This window comes from Lates calcarifer, linkage group LG17, assembly GCF_001640805.2.
Source record: "Lates calcarifer isolate ASB-BC8 linkage group LG17, TLL_Latcal_v3, whole genome shotgun sequence".
Taxonomy (NCBI): Eukaryota; Metazoa; Chordata; class Actinopteri; family Centropomidae; genus Lates; species Lates calcarifer.
In genome coordinates this window covers 26,806,311-26,830,742 of record NC_066849.1, presented here as the reverse complement: position 1 = coordinate 26,830,742, position 24,432 = coordinate 26,806,311, and the positions used below count along the sequence as shown (strand labels likewise).

The 24,432-nt window shown below is 45.3% G+C and overlaps 1 protein-coding gene across 1 annotated transcript; it reads left to right on the top strand.

The window, feature by feature from the left end:
• Positions 1-358: 358 nt before the first annotated feature.
• Positions 359-24,369, top strand: niban1a (niban apoptosis regulator 1a). Its single transcript, XM_018676663.2, has 14 exons — positions 359-696; positions 12,675-12,805; positions 13,568-13,696; positions 13,807-13,921; positions 15,169-15,333; positions 16,300-16,415; positions 18,666-18,770; positions 19,076-19,238; positions 19,459-19,646; positions 19,854-20,000; positions 20,575-20,685; positions 21,179-21,286; positions 21,448-21,559; positions 21,639-24,369. The coding sequence occupies exons 1-14, from the start codon at positions 642-644 to the stop codon at positions 22,916-22,918; spliced, it is 2,925 nt and encodes a 974-aa protein (XP_018532179.1). The 5' UTR covers positions 359-641; the 3' UTR covers positions 22,919-24,369.
• Positions 24,370-24,432: the final 63 nt, after the last annotated feature.

Here is a 24,432-nt window from a genome sequence, read left to right as displayed (position 1 = left end):
CATGCGCAACGAGGAGATGACTCCATCCACAGACCAGGTGAAACGGACCGTTACCTTGGTTAAAATGACTGGAAACGTTTGGGATAAAACAAGTACACAACTCAACAACATATATAACACAGGTCTGTTCGTTATGAGACATTTTAACGCAGAAAAGTGACGTTTTACACATTTAAAAAGCAAAATATTCACAGGTTTATTTCTCATTTTTACTCTATTGTTGTGTGAATAACACAAAGTAAAATATCCTTCATGTTAAAATGAGTGGGAGTTTTGGTGTCATTTATTTCAGTAGATGAGTCCAGTATGTGAGTTTGACTAAACAGAGTTGTAGTTGTTTGTTGTTTGTTGTTTGTTGTTGATGTGAACAGGCAGGTCGCTGATGGATTAAACCAGTCTCAGAGCATCATGTGTGATTATCAGGCGCCTTCAGGAATAAAAAGTGAGCTGGCTTTTCTGGCTGAGCGTCAGCGAATGACACAGAGGAGGAGGAAGAGGAGGAGGAGGAGGAGGAGGAGGAGGGCGTGTCTCTCCTCTCCCCCTCCCTCCCTCCTTCACTGCTGCCCGCTGCAGATCGATGTGACGGCGTCTGTACCTGAGGACTGAACCCTACCTGTGGATCCTCTTCCGGCGGCAGCACCATGGGGATCTCCGCGTCCAGTCTGCTGGATGAAAACAAATCCAACTACATCAAAGGTAAAACACAGACCAACACGCGGATTGATGTTTGGAGCGCGTTTTGGTGCGAGGAGGCGAGGACGCCGCGCGCTCTCACCGCCTTATATTTAACAGCAGGGAAACAGGCGTCTGTTAAAGTCGGTGTTTAACTTCCCCCTCTGCTGCTCGGACTGCTCTGGAGAGGTGGAAATGAACCAGAGCAGCGCGTTTCCTTTTTCTCTTTACGCTTCAGATGAATCAGTGAATTTCACTCTCATTCATCTGTGTTAAAATCTTGTCTCCTCACTTTATTATCAGTCAGCTGAGAACTTGTTTCCAGAAATGTGAACCTCTCTGCTCAGAAACCCGTCAGATTGGTTTCCTCTCTGCACAGAAATGTCCTCGCAGACTGAAATTCATCTTCCTCCAGGCACTTTGTGTAATCAGGACAGGATTTAATGCTGGTTCTGGGTGTTTTCAGTGCTCCGTTATCTGCGGCGCTGATCAGGTCACTCCAGCCTTTCCAGTCCAGCAGGAGAAGGAAAAGTGAGAGGGGAGAAGTTCACTCTGTGCCAACACCTGTTTCCTCTTTTGTCTTTCGTCTCCTGTGTCGTTGGGTGTGTCCATGGGTGGATGTGTAGCCAGGACAAAAGATGCAGCTCAGTTTTTACTGTGTGTAGATGGAGAGTACAGCAGACAGGTGCAGACTCTAACAGGTGGATGTGTCCACATTAAGAGACTAAATCACACTGAGATATCTGAGCAGAAAGTTTCTTTAAGTTCACTTTGTTCAGATGTTATAAGATGAGAAGAGACACGAGTATCTATCAGACTAATTTCAGCTTCAAAGGTCAGAGGTTAAACCTCAGTAGGACTGTTGGTGGTAGAAATGTCGGGATGATTCAGGCTCCTGAGAGGATGAAACAGGTGTGTTTGTTCAGGTGAGAGGTCAGGGCTGATGAATGATGTCACCTGATAACACCTGTAGGTCAGAGCAGAAAGCTGGGCTTCCATAGTGACTGTCGAGTCCTTTATTCACCCAGTGTCGTCCTGACCCTGCTTTAACCCCGCAGGCCACCGCAGCACCCCGACACTCAGTCTTTACACCGGTCTGCACCTCGCTGTGTCTGTTAGAAAACACCTGGGTCACATGAACAACACCTGAGGTCAGGGCTCAGTTAAAGGCAGCTGCTGAGAGGTGAAAGGTCAGAGAGCAGCTCCGAACACCAGAGACAGAACTTCACAGCAGTGAGGAGAAAGCAGCAGAATATAAAGTAAAAATACCACCGCGTCTGTTGTTGATGTTGACACTGGTTGCGTTGCCTCTGCTGTTGCCATGGTAACGGGACACGGTCTCATATGTTCAGACCGGGAATGGAAAAGTAAAAATGTGTCGAGCGTGTGTCCGGTGAAGTGGCTCTGAAGTGGAAACTCATGGAAATGTTTATTTTAGTGTGTTTTGTTGCTACAGTTGATATCACAGGCGTCCTCGCTCTGCCAGCTGGCCTCTGTAAATCACACGCTGTATATGTCTCTGGTTTAATGGGATCCTCTGGGTGCTTTTTATCTCGTGCAGCTCTCGTTGCAGCTCTTCGGCCTCCGTCTGCAGACTTCAGGACATGTCTGCGCTTTCATGTTTGTTTCATCAGATTTTCCTGGCTGCAGCTTTAGCGGAGGGCGAACTCCACTCAGAACTCAGAGCAGTGACACGGTGCACCCATTTCTCATGGTGAAAACATTCCCCTCTCTCTCAGCCTGCTGCAGGGTGGAGGGTAGTTTGTTGAGTGTGTGGTGGTAGTTAACAGGGCTGGGTTGATCCAGCTTCAGTTCTTGTGATTCATGAACTGACGACAGTCCAGTTTTGGTGGAGGCTGATCCCCCGACACTGTGATACAGTTTTTCTGACTGATGTCATTCGTCTCCTCTGTGTGTCCGTCAGTGTTTTGTCTGTGTGAGTTTCATTTTTCAGCCACAGAGTGGAGAGGAATCCTGGGCTGAGACCCACCTGCCTCTGTATAGTAATAATTACAGTTAGAGCGACAACAGAAAGGATTCATCGTTATAAACGTTCCTCGGTCTCAGCTTTACTTTGGTGGGGAACCAGAAAGTTGAAAGTCTTTGGACTGTGGACTGTTGGTGTTTTTGTTTCCTGGTTTCTGAGGAGAGAAACAGGTCGACTCAGGCAGATACAGAACAGTGATGAAAATTTAATCTGCATCTCCTACTTTAAATACTTCATAATGAGGTTCTGGAGGCCATATTTCACTAATTATTCCAGCATGTGTAGTTGGAGCTTCACTGATTCTCAGTGGATGCTTTCCAGACTCAGACCTTGTGAGATGTAGTTTGGCTCAGTGAGGCTGTAAAACGTGGAATCCTGTGTGGACAATAAATATTCCAAACCACAGGTATAGATGTTGTTTGCAGTGATGATGAGGATGATGAAGGTTATGACATTTATTTGTCTGAGCAGGAGATTGGAGTCGTACATCATCCACATCTGGTGGCGAGTGACGATCCGTCTTTACTGTCCACATACTTTATCAAAGAGGCAGAGAAAGTCGACAGGCAACATCTGCTCCACTGACTCTCTGCCTTACTCAACAGTTTGAACTGTTTCCTTTAGACCATTGCTCATCCCATCATGACTCAAAGGGATGAGGACCAGGGACCACTACTGTGCCAAAGTCTGTTCCCCCTCCTTGGAGAGTGTTTCCCCTCTGTTAGGAGGGTGTTTCCTGCAGGTCAGACACAGCACAGGGAGGAGGTCGGCTACAACCTGTGAACCTGTGAACATACAGTATTTTACATCGCAGCTGAAAATGACTGGATGCTGGATCTGGAACAGAAGGTGGATTTGTGTCCTGTTGTGAGTCAGTCAGTCATGCAGTTAAAGGAGCGACACAGCAGTGTGTTTGCAAATGGCTGCAAAGAATCAAACGTCTCCTCCTCCTGGTTTGGAAACGCAGGATTTAGTTTGTTACATCACATGTGAAGACAGAATATACGTCAGCCATGAGATGTAGTCTGTTTTAATGCAGGACGTTTTATTTGTAGCCTAATGGTCCTAACATGGCTGTAACAGCTGGAGGGATTCTGGCCTTCTCCGTCTTTGTTTTTGCTGTCAGTGTGCCATTCTTCATGCTGTGTCACTCTGCCTCCAGCTGCCATTACACAATCCCTCAGATATTCAGAGGAGCTGAGAAGCTTGTGAGACTTTTCCCCCTGTTAGATCTGAGTCCGCTGCTCTCCACAAAGAGAGGAAACTGCTGCTCGGACTCTCTGCTGGAAACCCACCTGTTGTTTACTCGGACTGACCCAACAAGTGTCCACAGAGCACAGTGCAAATACAGCAGAATCTGCTGCCATGCAAACAACTTCTCAGCATGAAAAACCTGCTGCGAGCGGTCAGGACGCGTTTCTGTCTCCAAATCTGTCTGAAAGGAAAAGACTGAGACTATAAATCTCTCCTTCATCATGTCAGATACAGTCAGGGAGCTCGTGCTGCTTTAAGGTTTAAGAGGAGGCTCAGGTGTGAAGATGCAGGTGAACTGCTGCATTCAAATCTCCCGTCTAATCTTCCTGTCTAAGGAGCCAAGACCAAAACCACAAGGCGAGTCCACATACTTGTGGCCATATTCAGCTCTTATCTCTGTCAGGTTTTTCAGCCTCCACCCGTAAGCTCATGTCTGTATGCAGGCCATGTTTAGTGTAAACAGGAGGCATGAAGACAGAAATGTCAGGACTGACAGACCTTTACATTCTTTACCTCATGCAGGTGCGATGGCATGAGAGCGTCGAACAGGCTCTGCAGCTCGTTAAAGTCACCAACAGACAGATGGCTTTATAGATGAGTGACGCCCATCTGAAGCAGCTTTAATGACAAGGTGTGTGCAGAGAATATCTTTAATGAAATCACATCATGGCAGTGAAACCTGCCAGCTCTGTGAGGGATGTTTATTGAAGAAACCTTCTCTCTGGAGTCGCACAGCTGAGCGAGAGATAAATCTCTGGTCATCTGGAAACCTCAACCACTCTTCCAACCATCTGGATAAAGAATATTCTGAAAACACAGAGGGAAGGAGATGATGTGAGCTGAAAGACAATTAAGACAGACATGATGATTCAGAGTGACTTACAGTGTGTGAGCGTGTCTTTACCCTCAGTGTCTGCTGAGGATAAACGACCATAAATCAGCTCAGAATTCACAGAAGAAAGATCCTCCTCACAGTCCAGAACTTTCCTGAGAATCCTCAGGTTTTATATTAACAGGAGCTGATCCCAGCTACGTTTCTGTCTTTCTTTACATCAGAGAGATGCACATTTCTCTCAGTTTTCTCTTTACAGAACCTTGATGGGGCCACCTGACTGTAACATCCAGTCCCAGTCAGGCAGGTGTGACCCTGTGAGGACTACCTCCTGCTGCAGTGTGTCTCATTTGAATGGACTCGAGCTGAAAGTCTCTGTGGTCTGTCTGCTCCTCATACCTCTGTCAGCAGCTCGCAGCCCCCTCCTCTCCTCACACACTCGCTGTGTCTTTGTCCGACATTTTTCTGCTGTGCAGTGACTTGTTGAGCGCCTCGGGTATTTCCTGACTGACGACACAAAGAGACTTCTCTCTGGACTCTCATCATGTCCTTATATGTACAAAACCACATGAATGATTCCTTAATATTTGATTCTTTTAACGTGTTTCTGAAGAGCTCTGGGTGTATCTGGATGTGTTTTATTAACGAGCTCTGACTGTGTGAAACTTTAGACTGCTGAATAGATGTCAGGAGTGTCTCTGCATACCTGTTCAGTTTGTCATGTGTGTTTAGGACAACACTAATGACATGTGCTGACATGTCATCGTTCCATACCCACCCTCAGACAACACAGCGACACTCACACTCCTGTAACAAGACACTCACAGCTCCCTGTGATTTACCTGTTGGACGCGTCCATCGGATCCTCCTCCCTGCAGATGTATTGTCTTTTGTAACGCGAGAACTCCCTTCGTCATATTTTCTATCTAAATCATACGAACCTGAGTGATTCATTTAGCTGCAGAAGGTGCTGGAAAATTCCACAAACCCTCCCCACACACCGACAAAGTCAAGATTCATTTAAAGGCCGCGTCTCCACACACTTTGCAAAAGACAATAGAAGTACCAACACACACTGTGTCTGATGGGGTAGATTAGTGTGGGAAGATAACAGCGGAACAAATAAACACACTGTGAAACTGGAGGAGAAAGTTTGGTGAATAAAGTCCACGGAGAGTTTTCTGCTCCAGCGTGAAACCAAACAAACCAGGCTTCACTGGCTCTGATGTGTGACAGGTGTCAGTTTGTGCAGGTGATGCAGGTGATCTGACCTGAGGTGATCTGACCTCAGATCATTTTGTGTATTCATACGTTTTTCCTTCATCTGTGGCACAGTGTTCGTAGAGTCCTGGAGAAGACTCAATTAAAGGCCCAGATCTTACTGAAATGAGTTGTTCCATCATTTATGTTTCCTCTATCAGAGGTGTTCTAACATCGAGATCTTATCTTGTGGTGAATTTAGTTTTGTAGGTGACTAAACAAAAGCGGCACTCTTTAAATATCTGCCTGTGCCATAAATCACTGTGGGAAACATGTTTATTTATTCTTCAGTTAAACGGGTTTTGTTTTTGGTCCTCTCTGATTTGTTTGTTGGACGATGTCCCAGAAACATGATGCAAGTGATGAGTTGTTGATGCAGATCCAGATTTGATTATTGAAAGAATTTTTGAACATTAATAACTTGAATGAAAAAGTTTCACTTTAGTATAGCTTTCGTTCACTGAGCTCTCTTCACTGAGTGTTTTCTCAGTGTTTAACTGTTTAAATCAGGTTTTTTTTCTTTAATTACTTAAACTGACGTGATTAAAAAGTTCTTTAAACACGAGTAAAGACGCCTGATTGTTCTCTGAGTGTTTCATCTCCTGCTCTCTGACATTATTAATGTTGAACAGCAGGTCTCTCCAGTGAAGTGGAGTCGACAGCTCACACTCAGAGTTCACATACCAGCAGACGTCTCAGGTAAAGGATGGAGTCTATGATACAATACTCATGTCAGTGTGTATGTTCAAAGAGTTCCTGGTGGCTGTAATCAATCCTCCTCACATGCTGAGTCATGATTTATAGATGTGATGATAACATTTGTTTCAACAACATTTAAATATTCATATGTTTCTTGGCTACAGCTGCAGAGAAGTGGCTAACAGATGAAATCCTTTAAACTCGCTGCAGGATTCCTCTGTGGGTTTAGAGGTGAGAACAGTTTCTTTACTTAAACCCACAGTATAGATTATTCTGCAGGTGTGGCTCGTCAGGTCTTCATGTGGAACAGGTGGAACAGGTGGAACGTACCACATACAGTCGTACATTGTCCTGTCGTATCTGCAGTGTTTGTAGCCGTCACAAACAAAAGTTTGTTAGTTTCATGGGTCATTACCCAACACGTCTTCTTCTGAGCTTCTGAGCTTCCTCTGACCTCCGTCCTGTCGGCCTCGCTGCAGCTTGGTTGCACCGAGCTCAGGAATATTTGAACAAACGTTCGAGCTGCAGACCGGCTCGGCATCGTCAGGCAGTTCGTTTGCTGTGTCTGAGTCAAAAGATGTGAGTCACAGCTGGAGGAAGCTGTTCACCACGGATATATTAAGAAAGAAATAAAGAGTTGTGTTTGGAGTCGGTGAGTCCAGTCAGAGAATCTGGTCCAGGTGACTGAAGGTTTGCAGAGGAGCTGACCTCAGGGTCCAGAGATGCCATTCTGGATGTGAAGCAGGTGGAAATGGAAAATATAAGAGACGCAGGAAGGAAAATATCCAAATGAGTGCTGTGCTTCTGCAACAGAACCTCCACATAGACGGAGGTGGATACAGGTCCTGGTGCAGTGGTCTCACAGCAACAAGGTCCTGGGTTTACATGTTGTCTCCAGTTGCTCCGGTGTCTGACGTGCAGGTCGTTAAGTCGTGTATTTGGTCCGTTTAAAATATGATTTGGACGCAACAACCGATTGAATCAAGTCTGTTCCAGTCTGGTTCAGTTGAAGATCAAATCATCAAACTGTGTGAGGTGTTGAAGGATTCTGAAACTGTGTGGTGCAGTGTGAGCTGTGATTGACTAAAAACGTGTGTTGTTGTACAGTCTTTGCAGGTTTCTATGATCTGAAGATCTGCTTCGAGCTTTATGTGAATTAGGAACCTTAAATCAGCCACATGTTAATGATGTGAACAGTCCAGACCTGCTCTATATGAAGAGTGCCCTGAGATAACTTCAGCTGCTATATGAATAAATCAGACATGACCTGACATGTAGAGAGTGAAGGGTGTTTATCTCTGGGTGCATCCAGCCTCTCCTGATCCAGCTCCACAGGATCCATCTGAACCTGTGTTTTAAACACAGAAACAAAAAGATTCAATATTCTCAAAGTTTCCCACAGAATAAAAGAAGTTATTTTATGTGTATGGGATGAGCTGGCAGCTCCAGGGAAAGAGTGGGCAAACAACTTTTATTGGATTAATTAATTGTCACACAACATTCAGTTCTCACCATACATTTCTATTTTTTACAGTGTGGAACGCCCTTCAGTAACGAGGCTGAAACCTCTCGTATCTGACTGATGTGACCTTAATAAACATAAACATGAGCAGAGTCTGTGGTGAACTCGGCTCCACCTTTACACGACTGCCTGAGCCACATTATTGGTGTGCATATAAACATGTTAATGTTTGCATAACTCTGAGTGACGGTTGCTGCCGTTGTGTGTTGTCGTCATGTGTGTGTGTTGTTCAGAGGCGAGGTCTGTCTGTGGTTTATTTTCTCCCCACGACACAATCATGTTGCTTTTTGTCTGTTTCTGCTGTAAATCGTGTCTTTACAGTCTGTGCTCGCCACTCCGCTCGTTGTTCAGTTTTACTGGTGTTAGGGTTTTTTGCAGCCGTCAGGGGACGGCAGATAAGAAGAGGCAGATGGCTGAAACTGGCACATTCACAGTGATGCTGATTAATAAGAACTGTCCCTGTAAGCAACAAAAACAAGGCAGTGACTGTGACTAATCAGGAATGATTCATTCATTTATTGTTTTGTTTATTAAATATCGAGTTGTCTGAGCGCAGGCTGATTTATGAGCGACTATATGAACATGATTTATGTAGTGAGGGGGAAGAAGTATTCAGATACTTTACATAACTCAAAGTACCACATCGCATTGAGTCATGTTGAGGGTGATGTAACTTTTTAATTGTTCAATCTGAGTGTTTTACTCTCTGCATCCATGAGAACGCCAGAGTCCACGTGCTGTTTCATCATAGCTGCTGTGTGCAGATGTTTGTGTACCCACCAATGTGTTGAGTCCATGTAGCGTCTGCACAATAACTCTGCATGAGCCCTCCTGTTGTAACTGAGTGTAATCCTCTTGTCTAAATGTTTTTGTGCAGTTCAGCAGATGAAGCAGCTCCTCTTCTTCTTGCAGGGATGTTGCCGTCTTGATTTGATTTGTACTGCACATGTGTAGACAGCGATCTACTGAGCATGTATGGAACACGTCCTCCAGTCAGAGTATAAATCTGTGGTGTGTGCAGCTGTCTGAGGCTTTAAGAGACTTTTAATGGAGTCTGGTAACTTTGTCCTTGTTCGTCTGAAGGTGCGTCTGAATGTTTCCTCCCTCCTCTGACCTCCTCTCTGTGTTTGCATAACCATTTAACCTGAAAAGAGAATACATTAAATAAACAGCAGCTGGAGATATTTTGCATAAACAGCAGTGATCAGATGAGGGCTGACGTCAGAGCCATTCAAATGAACTCAGAGCAGCTTGAACTGAGATGAACTCAAAGAGGAATCACTGAAGATAAAAAGAAAATGAGCAGAAAATGTCGGTCAGTCAAACAGCTGCAGACCGAGCCTCTGAAGGACCGAAGCAGCTGACGGATGAGATGAATCTCCTGCACGGCGTGGTCTCAGGGTTTGGAGCTGCAGAATAAAACTTGTCCAGCGTCTGTAAGAAGAAACCTGCTGCTTTTATGGTCCTCCCCCTGAGTGACTCACTGCTTCTGCTTTATTGGAAAAAGGTTAACCTCCAACCTGACTGGATGCTGCTGTGGAGAGGGAGACAGCTACAGGGTGTTGTCTCTCGTCTCTGGAGATACAGAATGATTTAGGTTCAGATGAAGAAATCGTTTCTTGCAGAATGTGAACTGTAGCTTCTCACTGTGTCAGCGTTTTTAGGAGCGCCACCTGCTGCTGGTCTCAGCTCTGTCCAGGTTTTCTTGGAAGAACAGACTCGATGGCGTCAGTGGAGGAAAAGCTCGGGCTCAGTCAGGTTTGGATCTAATTATCCTCAGGTCTACGTTGGACCAGTTCTGACTTTTCCTCAGGTCTTTGGGGATCAGGTCTTGTCTATTTCTGCACCAGAAACCTGTGGCATCGTGTTGCAGAGCTGAGTCTGTGGTCACCAATCAGCAGATGGAAACTGCCCGCGACAGGATATCCACTCTGATTAGCTGATCGGCGGGGGAATGTCCTCGCCAGGGTCAGCGGGGAGACGACACACACACACACTGACCTTTACACACTGCATTGTTTAGGCCTGAGGAAAAAACATGGAGTTCCCCTGAGATTCCCCATTAACAGCTTCAAACTGCAGCTGCTGATGAAGAGAGCTGCCCCTCCCTCACTGACACCATGAAACAACAAAATCCTCCAGAAACACTCTTCATCAGTGTTGATTTATCCCTGAAAACACACCAAATCTAACTTCAAAAGCCCTTAATTAATAAATGAAGTCGTGTACAAGTTTCCCCTTAATTTAGACTCCAGGTGTTTCATAAGTTTACTCCAGATTTTAAGGTATACATTAAGGGATGATTTTCATGTTGCTGGGTCACTTTTAAAGGACTTTTACAGCTGAAATACAATCCATTCATTCAGTAATTCACCACTTATTAAAGCTCTGTCTGTGTGGTTTCAGATACAGATTAATTCATCTGTTAGTTAGCTCTAAATATTCCATTAAACACGACTCTCTCTCTTTGTCTTATATTAAGAACAAATAGCCTCTGCCCTGTAATTAAACGATAAAACCTCACATGTATTTTCATTTCTCGGCTCTGTTTTCTAAACACGTCTTCAGCCCAGACGTTCGCTGTGATGGAGCACCGCAGGATCTGTTTCCATAGTGATGTGAGGCTGGCTGTTGTGGCCCTGTGCCATCATCCCCACTGTAAAACATCCTGCTGCTGCCCAGAGATAATGACAGAGCCACGCACCTCCACGTTAACAGTGGATGTACAGTTAGAGACAATAAACAGCAGCCGCTCACTCAGGCATGTTTATCCATTAAGTGGAAGATGTGTCACAGGGAATTAGGTGTAATAGTTTGTGGATATTGAGCATTTAAAGCTGGGTAAATACTCATTTAAGGGATTTTTTTCCCTCCTCTCTCTGGTGGATGTGATGTGGTTTGCAGACCGTGCAGAGACGACAGCAAAAGGAGGAAAAATTGGAAAAATTTCTCCGGTGACTTGAACCGAGCTTTAGTCTGTCTGTGTGCTGAGCTTTGTTTTGTTTTTCCTAAGAAACCGAATCCCTCCACATCAGGATTCTGGCCTGGTTTAGCAGGAACGCAGTGAAATCCGAGAGGTTTGTCTTTTCTCTCGGTAATCATGTGAATGTGCTGCCAGCAGCCGTAGGTTGACAAACCACAGGAGGGACTGAGGAGAGCAGGAAGTGAAAGGGATCTTGTTGAGAGAGAGCGAGAGAGTGGCCCTGGAGACTTGGACAGAGACAGTGAGTCTGATTGGACACTTTGGACAGAAATTACTCATATGATCCAGAGACAGTAACAGCAGCCTCTGATCTGATCACAGTATAATGCAGAGATCACCTCGGGTACAGTGTGATATCATCTGGTGTTTGTTATCCAGGCTGGAGGAAGACTGGCATGTCTCAGCGCAGAGGAAGAGATGGAAAATGAGCGTAAAGATGAGCTCAGCTTTTGTTTGTGTGTGAAGCTTTTGGCAGTTTCAACACTGTAGAGACGTCGAGAAAAGTTCTGACCAGTTACGTCAAATTCGGCTCCAGCTCCTTACGGTTCGTTATTCCTCTGCGCTGGTGACATTTGTTAGGTTTTCAGGACGTCTGTCTGTCCGTCCGTTTACTAGGACTCGAGTTTAAGTCTCAAACTAGCTGCGACTGAACTGATCTAACTGAATTATTCTCAAAGATGTATTGATGACGATGACGTAATGCAAGTTCAGAGAGTCCAAGACGACGCCTTCAAATGTGTAGTTTTGTCCAGAAGTCAAAGATGTTCAGGTTGTGATGATATAAACCAGAGAGACGCAGATGAACCTTCACAGTGACGGAGCTGGAACCAGAAAGAGTTTGGGGTTTCTGCTTCACAGATGACTTAAACCAGTGTTTCTCAAACTGTATCTCAGAAGGAGCCAAGCTGAATTTGATTGATTTAACATTCTCAAGAACACGAGCTGCAATCTCTCTTTTCATGAATGTTTCTCATTAGTTTCTGTTGTGCAAATGAAAGATGTAAACTGAGTTTTTACAGACAAAGGATGGAGACTCGTCCATGTTTTGTTCTCTGGGTAAATCCTGGTTTTTCCTGCTGGACTCTGGTCATGTGTGACACCAGTTTGGAAAATCACAGACTTAAACATTTAATCAATTGTTAAAACAGCTGATAAATGACTGTCTGAGCTCTACAGTGGTGGAAAAACTATAGACTCTTTGTGTCTGAAAAGCTTTGGAACTGGACTTCCTGGTTCGTATTTCATCCTTTACCTGTAACAACACGCCCACACCAGTTCAGCCTCTCTCTCATTGTTGCTCTGAAATCTGAGTCTCTGTCTATAGACATAGATGGGCTGGTGCTCAGTGTTCAGCAGCTTTCCTCAAACATAAAAGATGCCTGTAAAGTTTTTTTTTTACGTTGGTGTAGTTTCCCAGTAAAACCAGTAGATGTGATGTGTCTCCTGTCTGTGTTTCTCGGTGCAGGTCAGGTCGAGGCCGAGCTGAAGGAGTTCAGTCCGTACTACAGGAAGCAGTTCTCCGTGGCTCGGTTCTCTCAGGTGGAGGATGACCTGGAGCAGAACAAAGAGAAGATCACACAGCTGCTCAAACAGAGGGTACGTGTCCACGTGTCAAACCGGCTCCGGACCCTGAGTCAGCAGCCGCTCATTCACTCCTTTAACATCTGGTTTACTGACTCAGAGGTTTGGTAACAGGCTGGAAAAAGAACTGCGGCCATCAGCACGTGAGCAGGTGTGACTAACATCTGTGATGTGATCCAGCTGTGTCAGGACGACAGAGACAGGTTCTCTCAGAGATGAACAGAGCAGAAAAAGCCAGGGACTCAAGAGGAGGAGGTTAGAGTCAATCAGATGAAGTAGATGAAGGTCACCAGCCTCCTCCCTCTGAACCTGATCGAGCTGAGGAGCTGATACCAGCTGTTTGTTTTAACCTTTCTAACTCAGACGATCCGTTTTCCTTCAGCAGCAGCAGCAGCAGGATTAGTTTCTCCTGGAGTCCATCTTAAGTCCATCTTGTGCTTCCATGTTTTCTCTCTTCACTCTGGTGGGGTTTGTCCAGGCAGATTTGGGTTTATTAGTCCAGGTCTCTGCTGCTGCTCCTTGTTACTCTGGATATGTTTTTATACACCCACTGTTTCCGTTGTTAAAATAGTCCCAATGAAAACTGGCCACAGCCGTGTCCTTGATTTAGAGTAACAAGTTCTCTTTTGTTATTTGGTTGAACTGACCCTTTAACCACAGTCAGATGGATCATTTGAATCACAATCAGCTGGATCTGAATATTTCCATATCTGTGGTTAGTTTATATGCACCAATAGTTTGGACTCGGTCGTTCATTGTGTTGTTTGTGTTGTGCAGGAGGCTCCTCAGGAGGGCAAGGTCCTGTACGAGGAGGCCGTCCTTTACTTTGACGACACCAGGAAGTGGAGGGAGAGGTACGTGGTGGTGAGAGCCAACTACTGCCTGGAGTGTCACGAGAGCCTAGAGGTGAGCACAACCACGCCGCCGCCGCCGCCATCGTCGAACAACACGAGAAGAGAAAAGATCAGAAAACGTAGCTGCCTTTTGTCATCGTCCTCTTTTTCTGCTTCTGTCAGACCTTTCTTAAAGGAGTTCCTCCACGCCACAAGCTGCTGCCTACAGGGGGCACTGTTCTGACCACAGAGGAGAAGTACATGGCCATGGTGGACCGGTGTTTTCCTGATGATACCAGTGAGTAAAAGACTTCAACCCTGAAAGATCTGTTTTAGCAATGAGGAAAAAAACACACACACAGATTCATAAATAAGAGTGACAACAGTTAAAATGATTCAGGCACAAAAACCACTCACATGAAAACGTAGACAGAGTAAATATTAGGACAGAGTAATTCATGTAACTTAACATGAAAATAAAAGCCACTGAATAATAATAATAAAACAAAATAAAAGTATGTTTACTGTGCTGCTGCTGCCTGATGTGTAGAGGACACGAGTCAAACTCCTCTGTCAGACTTGTATCTTAATCTCAGAGCAGAGGAACATCAAGTGTTTCCCTCCGTGGTTTCAACAGTAAACTTCCGCCCACGGGGGCTCAACAAAGCTAAAATCAGCTGAGGTGGGAGGACTGAAGGAATCTGGTAAGAACAGTGTTGAAGATGGTTGAATGAGAACAGAGACTGTCTGAAGTCTCCTGCAGAGACACGCTCAGTTTCAAGATTAATACACACATATTTACATGTGAATTTTAGAAATCAAACCTGTGTGGAAACACCTGCAGCACGTTCACTGCACTTCACTGATCGTATTTCTGGACAAGTCTGGACGGGCATGAAGTGACACATTTTCTGGATTTAGTTTAATGTGAAAACTGGTGTTTTATTCCCCTGAACCTTTGTTTTAAACCGACGCCTACAGCCTGTGTTGAAACCTGCATGATCAATGAGACTGATTTCAGTGGAATTTTCCTTTATTCGTCCCAATCGCTGAGTGTGTCGCTGTGTCCGGCTGTGGAACTGGTTTCTTCTGTTAATGCAGGCAGGTTTGAACAGGCAGCGGGCCAGACGGTTTCCACAGTATTTACTGATCAGTTTCCCATAAAAATAAACAGCTACTTCCTCCAGGACACAACAGAGACCTGAGATCCACCCTCAACACACCTGATCCTGTCTGCTCATTAGGAGCCTTTAATAAGAAGAAGCTTCTCCGATGTTGAAGCTTCTGACTGAGACCCAGCAGAGACAGACCTCAGACCTCAGTCTTCACAGTCAGTAAAGCTTCCAGAGCTCTGAACTCACTCATGCATCTTTCTCTGCTCTGTTACACACAGCGATAAACAGAGACAACAGAGTCATCAGGGTTCATCCTCTGGAGGACAGGAACATCAACCGGACTCACAGAGCACAGACTAACATTAACATCCTCCAGTCCAGAGGAGACCGGTCCTGCTTTGTTAAAAGCTGACTGTGTTTTGTGTTTCAGATGTGAAGGAGGACTTTGCCCCCCCTCTGTCGGGGATGCCGGGTCAGTTCCCGGTCTACCTGCGTCTGCCCTACAGGAGAGACTCGTACTTCTGCTTCAGGCAGCAGGTCAAACAGGCCGCCTTCCTCTCCATCCTGACCGACTGCATCAGGCACCAGAACCAAGGTAGGACACTGCAAACACCACAAACCGCAAACACAGCGAGTCAGCGAGGTGATGAATCTGACTCATTCCAGAATCCAGAGATTCAGAACCCGGACCATTCTTCTTGATCTGAGTCATCGTTGTCAACACACATGACTAAAGATTCTGTTGCTTTTAATAAACTCCACAGTAAAATGCAGCAGAGTTCCTGATGATTAATGAACGCTTCAAGTGATAATTTCAACACAACTGACACAAACTGGCTGCTTCCAGATTCTCAGATATGAATATTTGCTGTTTTTCTTAAATGACAGTAACTGAATCTGTGTTTAATCTGCAGCTGGGACTAATGATTCTTTTCAGCTGATCTGGTCTTTGAAAGAGAGAGCTTTCTCTCAGTGGCCTTCTCTGTATAAATAAAGGTTTAAATAAAGGTGACTTTCAGTGGTGGAAGAAACGTTCAGAAAAGACTGAGAACTGGCAAACTTTCACATGTGAGAAGCTGCTGTCAGTGACCTTTTGTTTGTTGCAGGTTAATTTTCTTAGTCGACTCTGTGATTAATGACCAGGGGGGAAATCAGATTAACAGCTCTGAGATCGGCTGACTGAACTCTTCTCCGTTAATGAGAACGTCAAACTTTCCTTCCTCCCGGGTGGAATCTGCGTTCGATCCTCACAAGAAGAAACACTTTGGGTTGTGTAGTACAAACTTGATCCGTTTTTCGACAGTTGCCATGGCAACAGACTCACCAGCTCCTTGGGCGAAGGGAGGGGGGGGCGGCCTGGAATGAAGCCGAGTGTGGAGATGAAGCTTTGCATTTCATTCAGCTGATAAACGTCTCGTCGCAGAGCTGAATCAAATCAGAGGGAACCCACTCAGCTCTGATGACACACTGCTCTGACTGTTTAACAGCAATTGACCTGATTTATTTATTCTGATTTCTTCTCATCTTTCCTCTCCATCTCCATCTCTTCCCTCTGTGTCAGACTTCCTGAAGAAGAAGACGTGCGAGGTTCAGGCCTTCCTCAAAGCCATCCAGCTCTACCGACAGGACAAAGGCAAATACGAGGCCTGGGACATGCTGATAGGAAGTGATGTCAGGGTACGTCCCGAGTCTCCGAACCTCTGCTTAACAGCACACACCAGTTACAGCAGTAACCTCTAAGTGAGGAAGAAAAAAGACAAGTGTATTTTTTTCCCAGCATTCCCTCTTCTGTCTTTAATTTCCCTGTTCACCCTCCGCTGCCTCGCCGGGCTCGTTTTACTCGCTGATGAACGGCCTCTGTCAAACAGATAAACTCGATCCTGCAAACGACTAAAAAATTCATGAAACAGATGTTGAGCTGAAAGAGTGAAACATTTGTTTGTGGAGCAGCAGGCTGAGGTCGAGCTGCAGCGATGATGATGAGGATGAGGATGATGTCTGTATGGTCTCTGCAGCGTGGGTCAGATGACAGAGTGAACTGTAAGACCAAGAGTTCACATCTTTTAAAGCAGAGTCTAAAAAATCATTTTTCACAGTTTTTAAATTTGAACTATTTATTGATGGATTCATATTGATGTATTTATAGTTAATAAGTTCATTTATTAATGCCACTGTCTCCCTCACGCTTCTTGTGCAGGTGCTGAGCTCCACAGCGACTGCACAGACACATCAGTCTGCTCAGGGTTTTATTCGTGAACCTAAACTGTTCTGCGTCCGGCAGCTGATCTGTAGCTAAATTCAAATTTAAAGAAACCTCCTCTCCGTCCTGGAGTTCAGACACAAAACAATAGAAATGTTTCCACCATCCTGTTTACAGACTGCGGTGTGTTTGCGTGATGGAGGGATGAAGGGTGTGTACCAATCACAGTCACAGCTCATTTGCGTCCTCTCACTCTGTTCGCTTTAATCTTTGTTTCCAGCTGCAGAGAGAAACCGACCGAGAAAACATGGGAGGAGAAGAGGCTTTGTTCCCTCCCTCTGTCATCTTTACTCTCTTTTTTTTTCCCTCTCTTTCTTCCTCCTTTACCTTCCTCTCTGATCGCTCTCTGTGCTTCCCTGTAAAGCAGAGCAGGAATCCTCCCACACAGTCGCAGTATAAATGCTCCATTGTGTTGTTGCTCGCTCACATTGTGTTTGTTCAAAATTGGTCGGATGTTAAAGGAAGTTTTTAGTTGCTGCAGGAAGCTTTGCTGAGGTCACTCCTCATCAGTGTACCTACACACACACACACACACACACACCATTTAAAGTCAATTTGTTTTAGCAGTAAGTCATTTCCTGTTGTTGCTGCTCTAAGCGTGCCGTTCATACACGTGCAGTAAAAATACCTACCACACGCCCGCACTCACTCACCAGCATTTTTGAGCTTGCACACGTCTGACACACACACACACACACACACACACACACACACACACACACACACACACACACACACGCCCACGAGAAATGAATGGAATGAATGAAATGTTGGCAGCAGCAGCAACACAAACGGTTTCAGTGTTTTTTCAACCACAGCTGCACAATCAGAAATCAGTCACTCTGTCAGATTTAACAGTTATTTGGACAGAAAAATGTGTGTGTGGCCCTGTGGGCAGATTCCAGTCATTTAGTGGCTGCAGCTTCTTAACTGTGAGGACTTCACTGCCCCAGCAGATTGGATTTGAGAAGTCATAAGAGGTGGTTTTCTTTTTTTGCTCAGTGTGGTTAGACAACAGATGAACCAGAAAACAGGAAAGAAAGTAGATTGTAGTTGATTTTACTTTAATGGAAAAAAGGTTAAATCAGGGCATACACACCACAGGATATGACACACCAGTCTGTCCTGTTCTTTATTGTTTCGGAGTCAGCAGTCTGTCGGATTTCAATAGATCAGCTGATGTTTTAACATGACGGCTTAATATCTGTTTCTGCTACACAAATGCATCCAGGTGATTTTGTTAACATTATTTAAACTTTATTGAAACAAATATTGGCATCAGTCTCGGCCTCAGACTTCAGTATCAGTGTGTTATAATTTCAGTAACAGCTGATCAGATTTAGTTCTTTACAAAGACGTCTTCACGTCTGGAGATGGGACGTTTTTAAAAAATCTTTGCTCTTTTCTCATGAACTGACTGATGCTTCAGAATGATGAAAATCTGGTTCATGTCATGAACTTTCTTTCTACTTTGGATTATTTGACCAGGGCTGGATTACCAACTGGTCAAAGCAGCACTGGGACACCCAGAGAGAAATGACTGTATGAAATATGCATCAAACACTTTGTATTCAATCCTGAGGCTCTGTCTTATAGAAGCCCAGTAGATGTAGTGTGTTATATAGAGAGTTTCATTCTTAAATATCGGACTGTTGGTGTGTTTGTAGGTGATGGCCAACGTGGTGATGGAGCAGCTGCTTCCATCTCTGGAGAAAGACATGCTGCCTCGTCTCAAAGCCAAGAAGACGGAGAAGAAGAGAGTTTGGTTTGCCGTGAGTCAAACTTTCATCTCCTAAATCCTCGCTCAGACAGACGATGCTGCTGTTTGCTGCCTGATGCAGATGAAGTGTTGTTTTCATTCAGTGAGCGTTTTAAAAATGCACTTTACAAGTGTAACCCGGTTAAATCTAAAATGACACATTACACATTCAGGCTGGAGGCTGCTCCCTGCATTATATATGACTCTGCTGTGGCTTTGAGATGGAAAATATTCATGTGAAGCAACAAGAAATCAAAAGGAGCTGGTAACAGAAAACAGAGTCCGAGTCGGTTTGACTTACATTTGACTGATTCTCAGACGGTGGAGGCGGCGTACATCCTGGTCCAGGAGCACCTGTTGGAGGGACTGTCGGCGCTGAAGGAGGAATGTCGGACGTCGGTGCGGCAGCAGGAGGTGCTGATCCACTCTGACATGGACCAGATCCTCAGCTCCAGGCGGCAGCTGGAGGAAAACATCAGAGGTAATGTTCTTCTTCTCCTGTTGTTGTTGTGCAGCACATTCAGAGGCTGACTGATACTCACTGCTGTCAGACACAGGAGGAGCTGCATTCCTCTGTGATAAATGTGAAAGAAACTGCCTCTGGGTGGATGGTGATTCAGGGACTGGTCTCTCTCTTCAGGCAGCACGATCCATGGGCCCAGGCTGCTTCTGAAAATAACAACTTTTATTTCCTTCTGCAGCCAAAGTGTCAGAGCCAGCGGAGAAGCTGTGCTCAGAGTCCGTCCAGCCCTACCTGGGCTCAGTCCTGGAGGAGCTGATGGAGCCAATCAGCTCTGGTTTCCAGGAGGGACGTCAGCTGAGTGAGAGCATGATGGACCAGGTGTGTCAGGACTACATGGCAGGAGGAGACAGCGAGCAACTGGAAAAGGTTTGTTCATACTTCACTAAAACATCATTTGGTTTATTTACAGACAAAAATCACACATTTGAGAACTTAAAACTCTATGTCGTTTACGCCTCAATTTAAAATCCGGAACAGCCTTTAACAGGTGGTAAAACATTCAACCTTGATCTGTTCTGGATTTCAGGACGCCTCAGATAAAGTGTAACTGTTGCCCTCCTCTCTGTCTGACAGGCTCTTGCTAACATGGCGAGACCGAACCTGCTGAGCTGCTACCAGAAGATCAGCTCCCTGCAGGAGAAACTGCAGCACCTGCAGGAGAGGTTCGGTTTCTCAAATATCACAGGAGTGATCCACAGCGCCCAGATCGACCTGCAGCAGGTACACACACACACACACACTCGTTTACTTAAGTCATATTTGGGAAATTCATTTCCTGGAGACTTACCCTAACCAGTACTCATGTCATTCACGTTCTCCTTAAACCAGGCAGCTGAGCTCTTGTGTCTCTGCTCAGACAGAGTGGGTGGAGGGATTTTCTCAGTCAGTAATTTATCAGCCAACATCGATGACACACTTGTGATTATACTGTGTTGTTTCTGTATTACACTGACTCTGTATTTCTGAGCTGAAACAATACAAAGACTGTTTTGTGAACACATGATGAATCAGCTGTGATCCGTTGCTGGATTTTCCAGCTGTTTGCCTATTACAGGAGAACTTCAGTATTTTTGAACCTGGATGGTTTTGGATGTGGATGATTGACAGAGACAAAATCTTTGGCATCAGTGCAGTAAAAAGCAAAAACGATTGACTGCGCTGATTCCAACGATTTCTGTCCTTATCGATCATTTACACCCCAAAAACATGGGAAAATAAGAGGATGAAAAATATCAGTTATCCTTTAAACTGCTGCCTGATCTGTTCTGAAGTCCTCCTCCTGTGTTTCTTTCAGCTGATGGAGAACGCAGGTTACACGTTTGAGCAGCTGCTGTCCAAAGCCGTCCAGGACAACCCAGACAACGCCGGCTCTGCGATCGAAAAGGCCAAACACAGAGTGCTCAAGGTCAGTTTATCCTTCACAGCACAAAAACACAAAACCTGTAGATGCAGTAACACCTACACAACTCACTAGTTACTCAGTATTTACTACACTGCTGTAACCACTCACTCACCACTGTAGTTAGTGGACATTTTAGCCTTTACTAGTTGACTTGTAAATATTTGGAGTAAGCTGCAAGCTGCAGCAGCTAGTTAACTAGGTGTAGGTCCTCTGGTCAACATTTTAACTAGTGTGCAAGATGGAAACAGGCGGGATAATGACAAAATCATGTGTTCTGATTGGTTGGTATATTTTATTTTAAACTGGAGAGCCAATAGGAAGGCTCGATGCACGCTTCTGTTCACCCCCTCAGTAATATTTGGTCCAACTAGTTGTGACTTGCTAACAAAGATCAAAGTAGTGTAGACAAATGTACAAAAAAATAAATTCAGGTTATTAAAAAGAAAACCCAGATGTAGTGACCTTTGACCTGTTGTCTCCTGTGTGTGTCCTGCAGCAATATGACTATGACAGCAGCACAGTGAGGAAGAGGATCTTCCAGGAGGCTCTCGTTTCCATCACACTGCCCTTCATCAAGAAGAACCTGGCCCCCACCTGCAAAGCTGTGAGTCTCACACAAACAGACACATGATTTGTTTGTGTTCCAGTATGCAAACACTCAGGGACACGTGCTAAAGATCTCAGGTTCCTGCAGGTGTTTTTTCAGGGAAAGATTCTACATTAAAAATTCCCAACGCACCATATCTTGACTCTGTCTCTGTGCAGGATCTTCAGGGTCTTGAACAGTTCATCTATGCTGACCACACCAACTTCATCCATGTTGAGAATGTTTATGAAGGCATCCTCCTGCAAACTCTGGACAAGGAGGTCACCAAAGGTACAGGAAGACACACTGACAAACGAAACACACAGGGTGAGTCAGCTCTAATCCTCTCTGCTTTCTCTTTGTCCCACAGTGGTGAAGGAAGCAGCGAGCCGGAAGAAATACAACCTGTTCACAGACAGCAAAGACCTGGTCAGCCAGTCCAGCCGCTCCAGCCTCTCCTCCCCGTCCGTCTCCACTCCAGGCAGCCCCGCCATGGCGCTCGCCTCCCCGTCTAAAACCTCCTCTGAGCCCCAGCCCCCCTCTCCTCTTGTGGCCAACGGTCTGTCGTCCAGTCCTCAGAAGGAGGAGCAGCAGAGGAAAGAGAACGACGTGGTGCAGAGCGAAGCCTCAGCGGCTGTGACAGTGATTGAGACGCCTCTGGGGAAAGTGGAACAAAAAGAGATCGTTCAGAGTGTCGCGGTCAGTGAGGAGAAGGAGATCCCTGCACCTAAAGCAGAGGAGGTCATCCAGACTGTGAAGGCTGAAGAAGACGCCCCTGTCGCAGTTGAGACAGCAGCATTAGCGGACACAACCGCTCGGAAAGAGACACAAGAAGTCAACGTAGCAGCAGCCCCGGAGACTGTGATCCAAGAGGAAGTGATTTCTGTTCAGACAGAAAAAGTCGAGACAGCTGCTGAGCTGGAGACGCAGAGCACAGACGCTCCAAAAGAAGCAGAAGTAACTTTAGCAGAAATTCCTGTGGTTGTAGAAAGTTTAAAGACAGATGCAGAAGAAGCATCAGCACAAGCAGAAGCTCCTGTACCAAGTCCTGATCCTGTAACTGAAACAGTGCCCACCTCAGCAGCCACACAGCCAGCAGACAGCAGTGAAGGAGACGAACAGAGCGGGAGCTCAGCACCCTCTAGTGGTGAAGCACCTGTACTCACACCTGAAGATGTGAAGGGGAACGAAGCAGAGCCAGCAACAGTCTCAGATCCTAACTCTCTGGATGTGTCAGTAGGAAGTGAATCACCCCCCTCAGATCTGGAGTCCACAGAGGAAGCCAAAGCCACTCAGAGCAGCGAGGACGAAGTCTCGACAACCTCTGACGTGTTGGAGGATGAAGCGAACGTTAGTAAATCACCTGTGAGCTCAGACGACGCACCTGAGGACAAAAGCACGAGCGCCGAGCGGTCTCCTCAGACCCAGACGGAGGCCGCGAGCCCTGATGTCGGCGTGAGCGGGGACATCGAAGCGGGAGCGAGCGTAAATGTGGAGGCAACAGGTGCTACAGCCAAAGACGAAACCTCACCCAGCCCTGAAGCCCCGCCGCTGGACTGCATCAAGGGGATCCGCGACCTGGTGGTGGAGGTGATTGAGGTGGAGGAGCTGGTGCAGCGTTACCCCAGCGGAGTCCCTACAGATGAATAAAGCGCCACAGCTGCATTAGAGGACACGTGGGCCAAGTATTCGCTCAGCAGGACGAGGGACTAAACATAACGGTAGCTTCCATCTGAGAAAACTGCCCATCTGCTTTAAATCGTCCTCGTCTTAGAACAAGGGCACTGAAACAGGAAGAGACTCCTGAGAAACAATCACTAAAGCTTCCATGAACTGTAACACATATGCATGAAATTACATTAAATTATTTATATAAATCAATATCATTTACACAAATCATTACATCAGCTGTGTCAGGTGTATAAAACAGCAGATCTGTTTTTTTTAGTGATGGACTTTAAACTCCAATTACTTTAGCACCAAATTGTTTTAGAAAACTATTTTAAGACAGAAGATTGTGAATAAATTTGTAGAAAATTCATTTTATCTGTGGTAGATTATTAATCTGTGGTAAAGGAATAGTTAGACATTGTGGAGACACATTCTTCCTGAGGGATGTGATGTTGGAGATCAATCTCACGCCTGTATGTGAGCATAGCTTAGCATAAAGACTGGATGCAGGGGGAAACAGCTAGCCTAGCTCTGTCAACGCCTCTAAAGCTAATTAACATGTTACAGTTGGTTGAATTCATACACAGACATGTAAAAATGAAAATTCATGGCTGCAGAGGGAGGTACATGTTGGAACTATTTCTTGCTGAACAACAAGTGAGGTGCAGCGCTGTTACCAGTGGTAGAAGAACATCATATTTTATAAACTGATCATGTTTTAAAATCCAAATCTGAAAAGTAGAAATACAAGAACCTCAAAATTAGTGAGTTAGGTTTATTAAAACAGAACCAGGCTAGCTGTTTCCCCTGCCTCACAGTGTTTATGCTAAGCTAAGCTAACCATGTCCTGAACACACAGATGTTAGATTGCTCCATCTGAACGTGTCACTCTCAGAAACAAATGTAAAACTCCTGTTTCAGACAGACTACACATCAGTGGATCCACAGCAGCTTTTAGAAATCATCAGTGAGTTTAAAAATCACCACAGATATTTTAATATATAGCACCACATGATCTAGATCAGCTCCACTGCCAAATTCACACTACAGCTTTAGGCACACTATTTTCTCCTTACTGTGATTTTTGTTTTTGACCTACTGAAGGATTGTTTAACTACAAAAAGCTTAGAAAAGTGCCTCTCCAGTACCTCCATGTCGTCCTCGCGTGCCTTAGATCTGATGAAGAAGGAAACCCGCCTCTGCCACGTAGGCGTGGTCGTCAGAGAGACTGGTCCGAGTCTGAACGCCTCCGCTCGAGCTCTCCACCAAGTGCCTTTTACCTGTACAGAGCATCTCACACAGACAGGGGTTAGTAGATCACAGTTTGGGTACAGGGAGGAACATGTGACCATAAACTGTCCACCAGGTGAATGTTGCTTAATGGAAACAATGTGGAAATATAATGAATAAAATAAAAGTCTGTAAACAAACATTCCCTCAAACTGTTTTTGTGTGAACTCTCCTCTCTGGTTTGAATTTTGGGAAAGCAGCAC

Excerpts from the sequence above, each read along its gene's own strand:
- niban1a (XM_018676663.2), top strand. The coding sequence starts at position 642 with ATGGGGATCTCCGCGTCCAGTCTGCTGGATGAAAACAAATCCAACTAC. Across the intron at positions 697-12,674 it reads CAAATCCAACTACATCAAAG|GTCAGGTCGAGGCCGAGCTG; the intron begins GTAAAACACAGA and ends TTCTCGGTGCAG. Across the intron at positions 18,771-19,075 it reads AGAAGAGAGTTTGGTTTGCC|ACGGTGGAGGCGGCGTACAT; the intron begins GTGAGTCAAACT and ends ACTGATTCTCAG.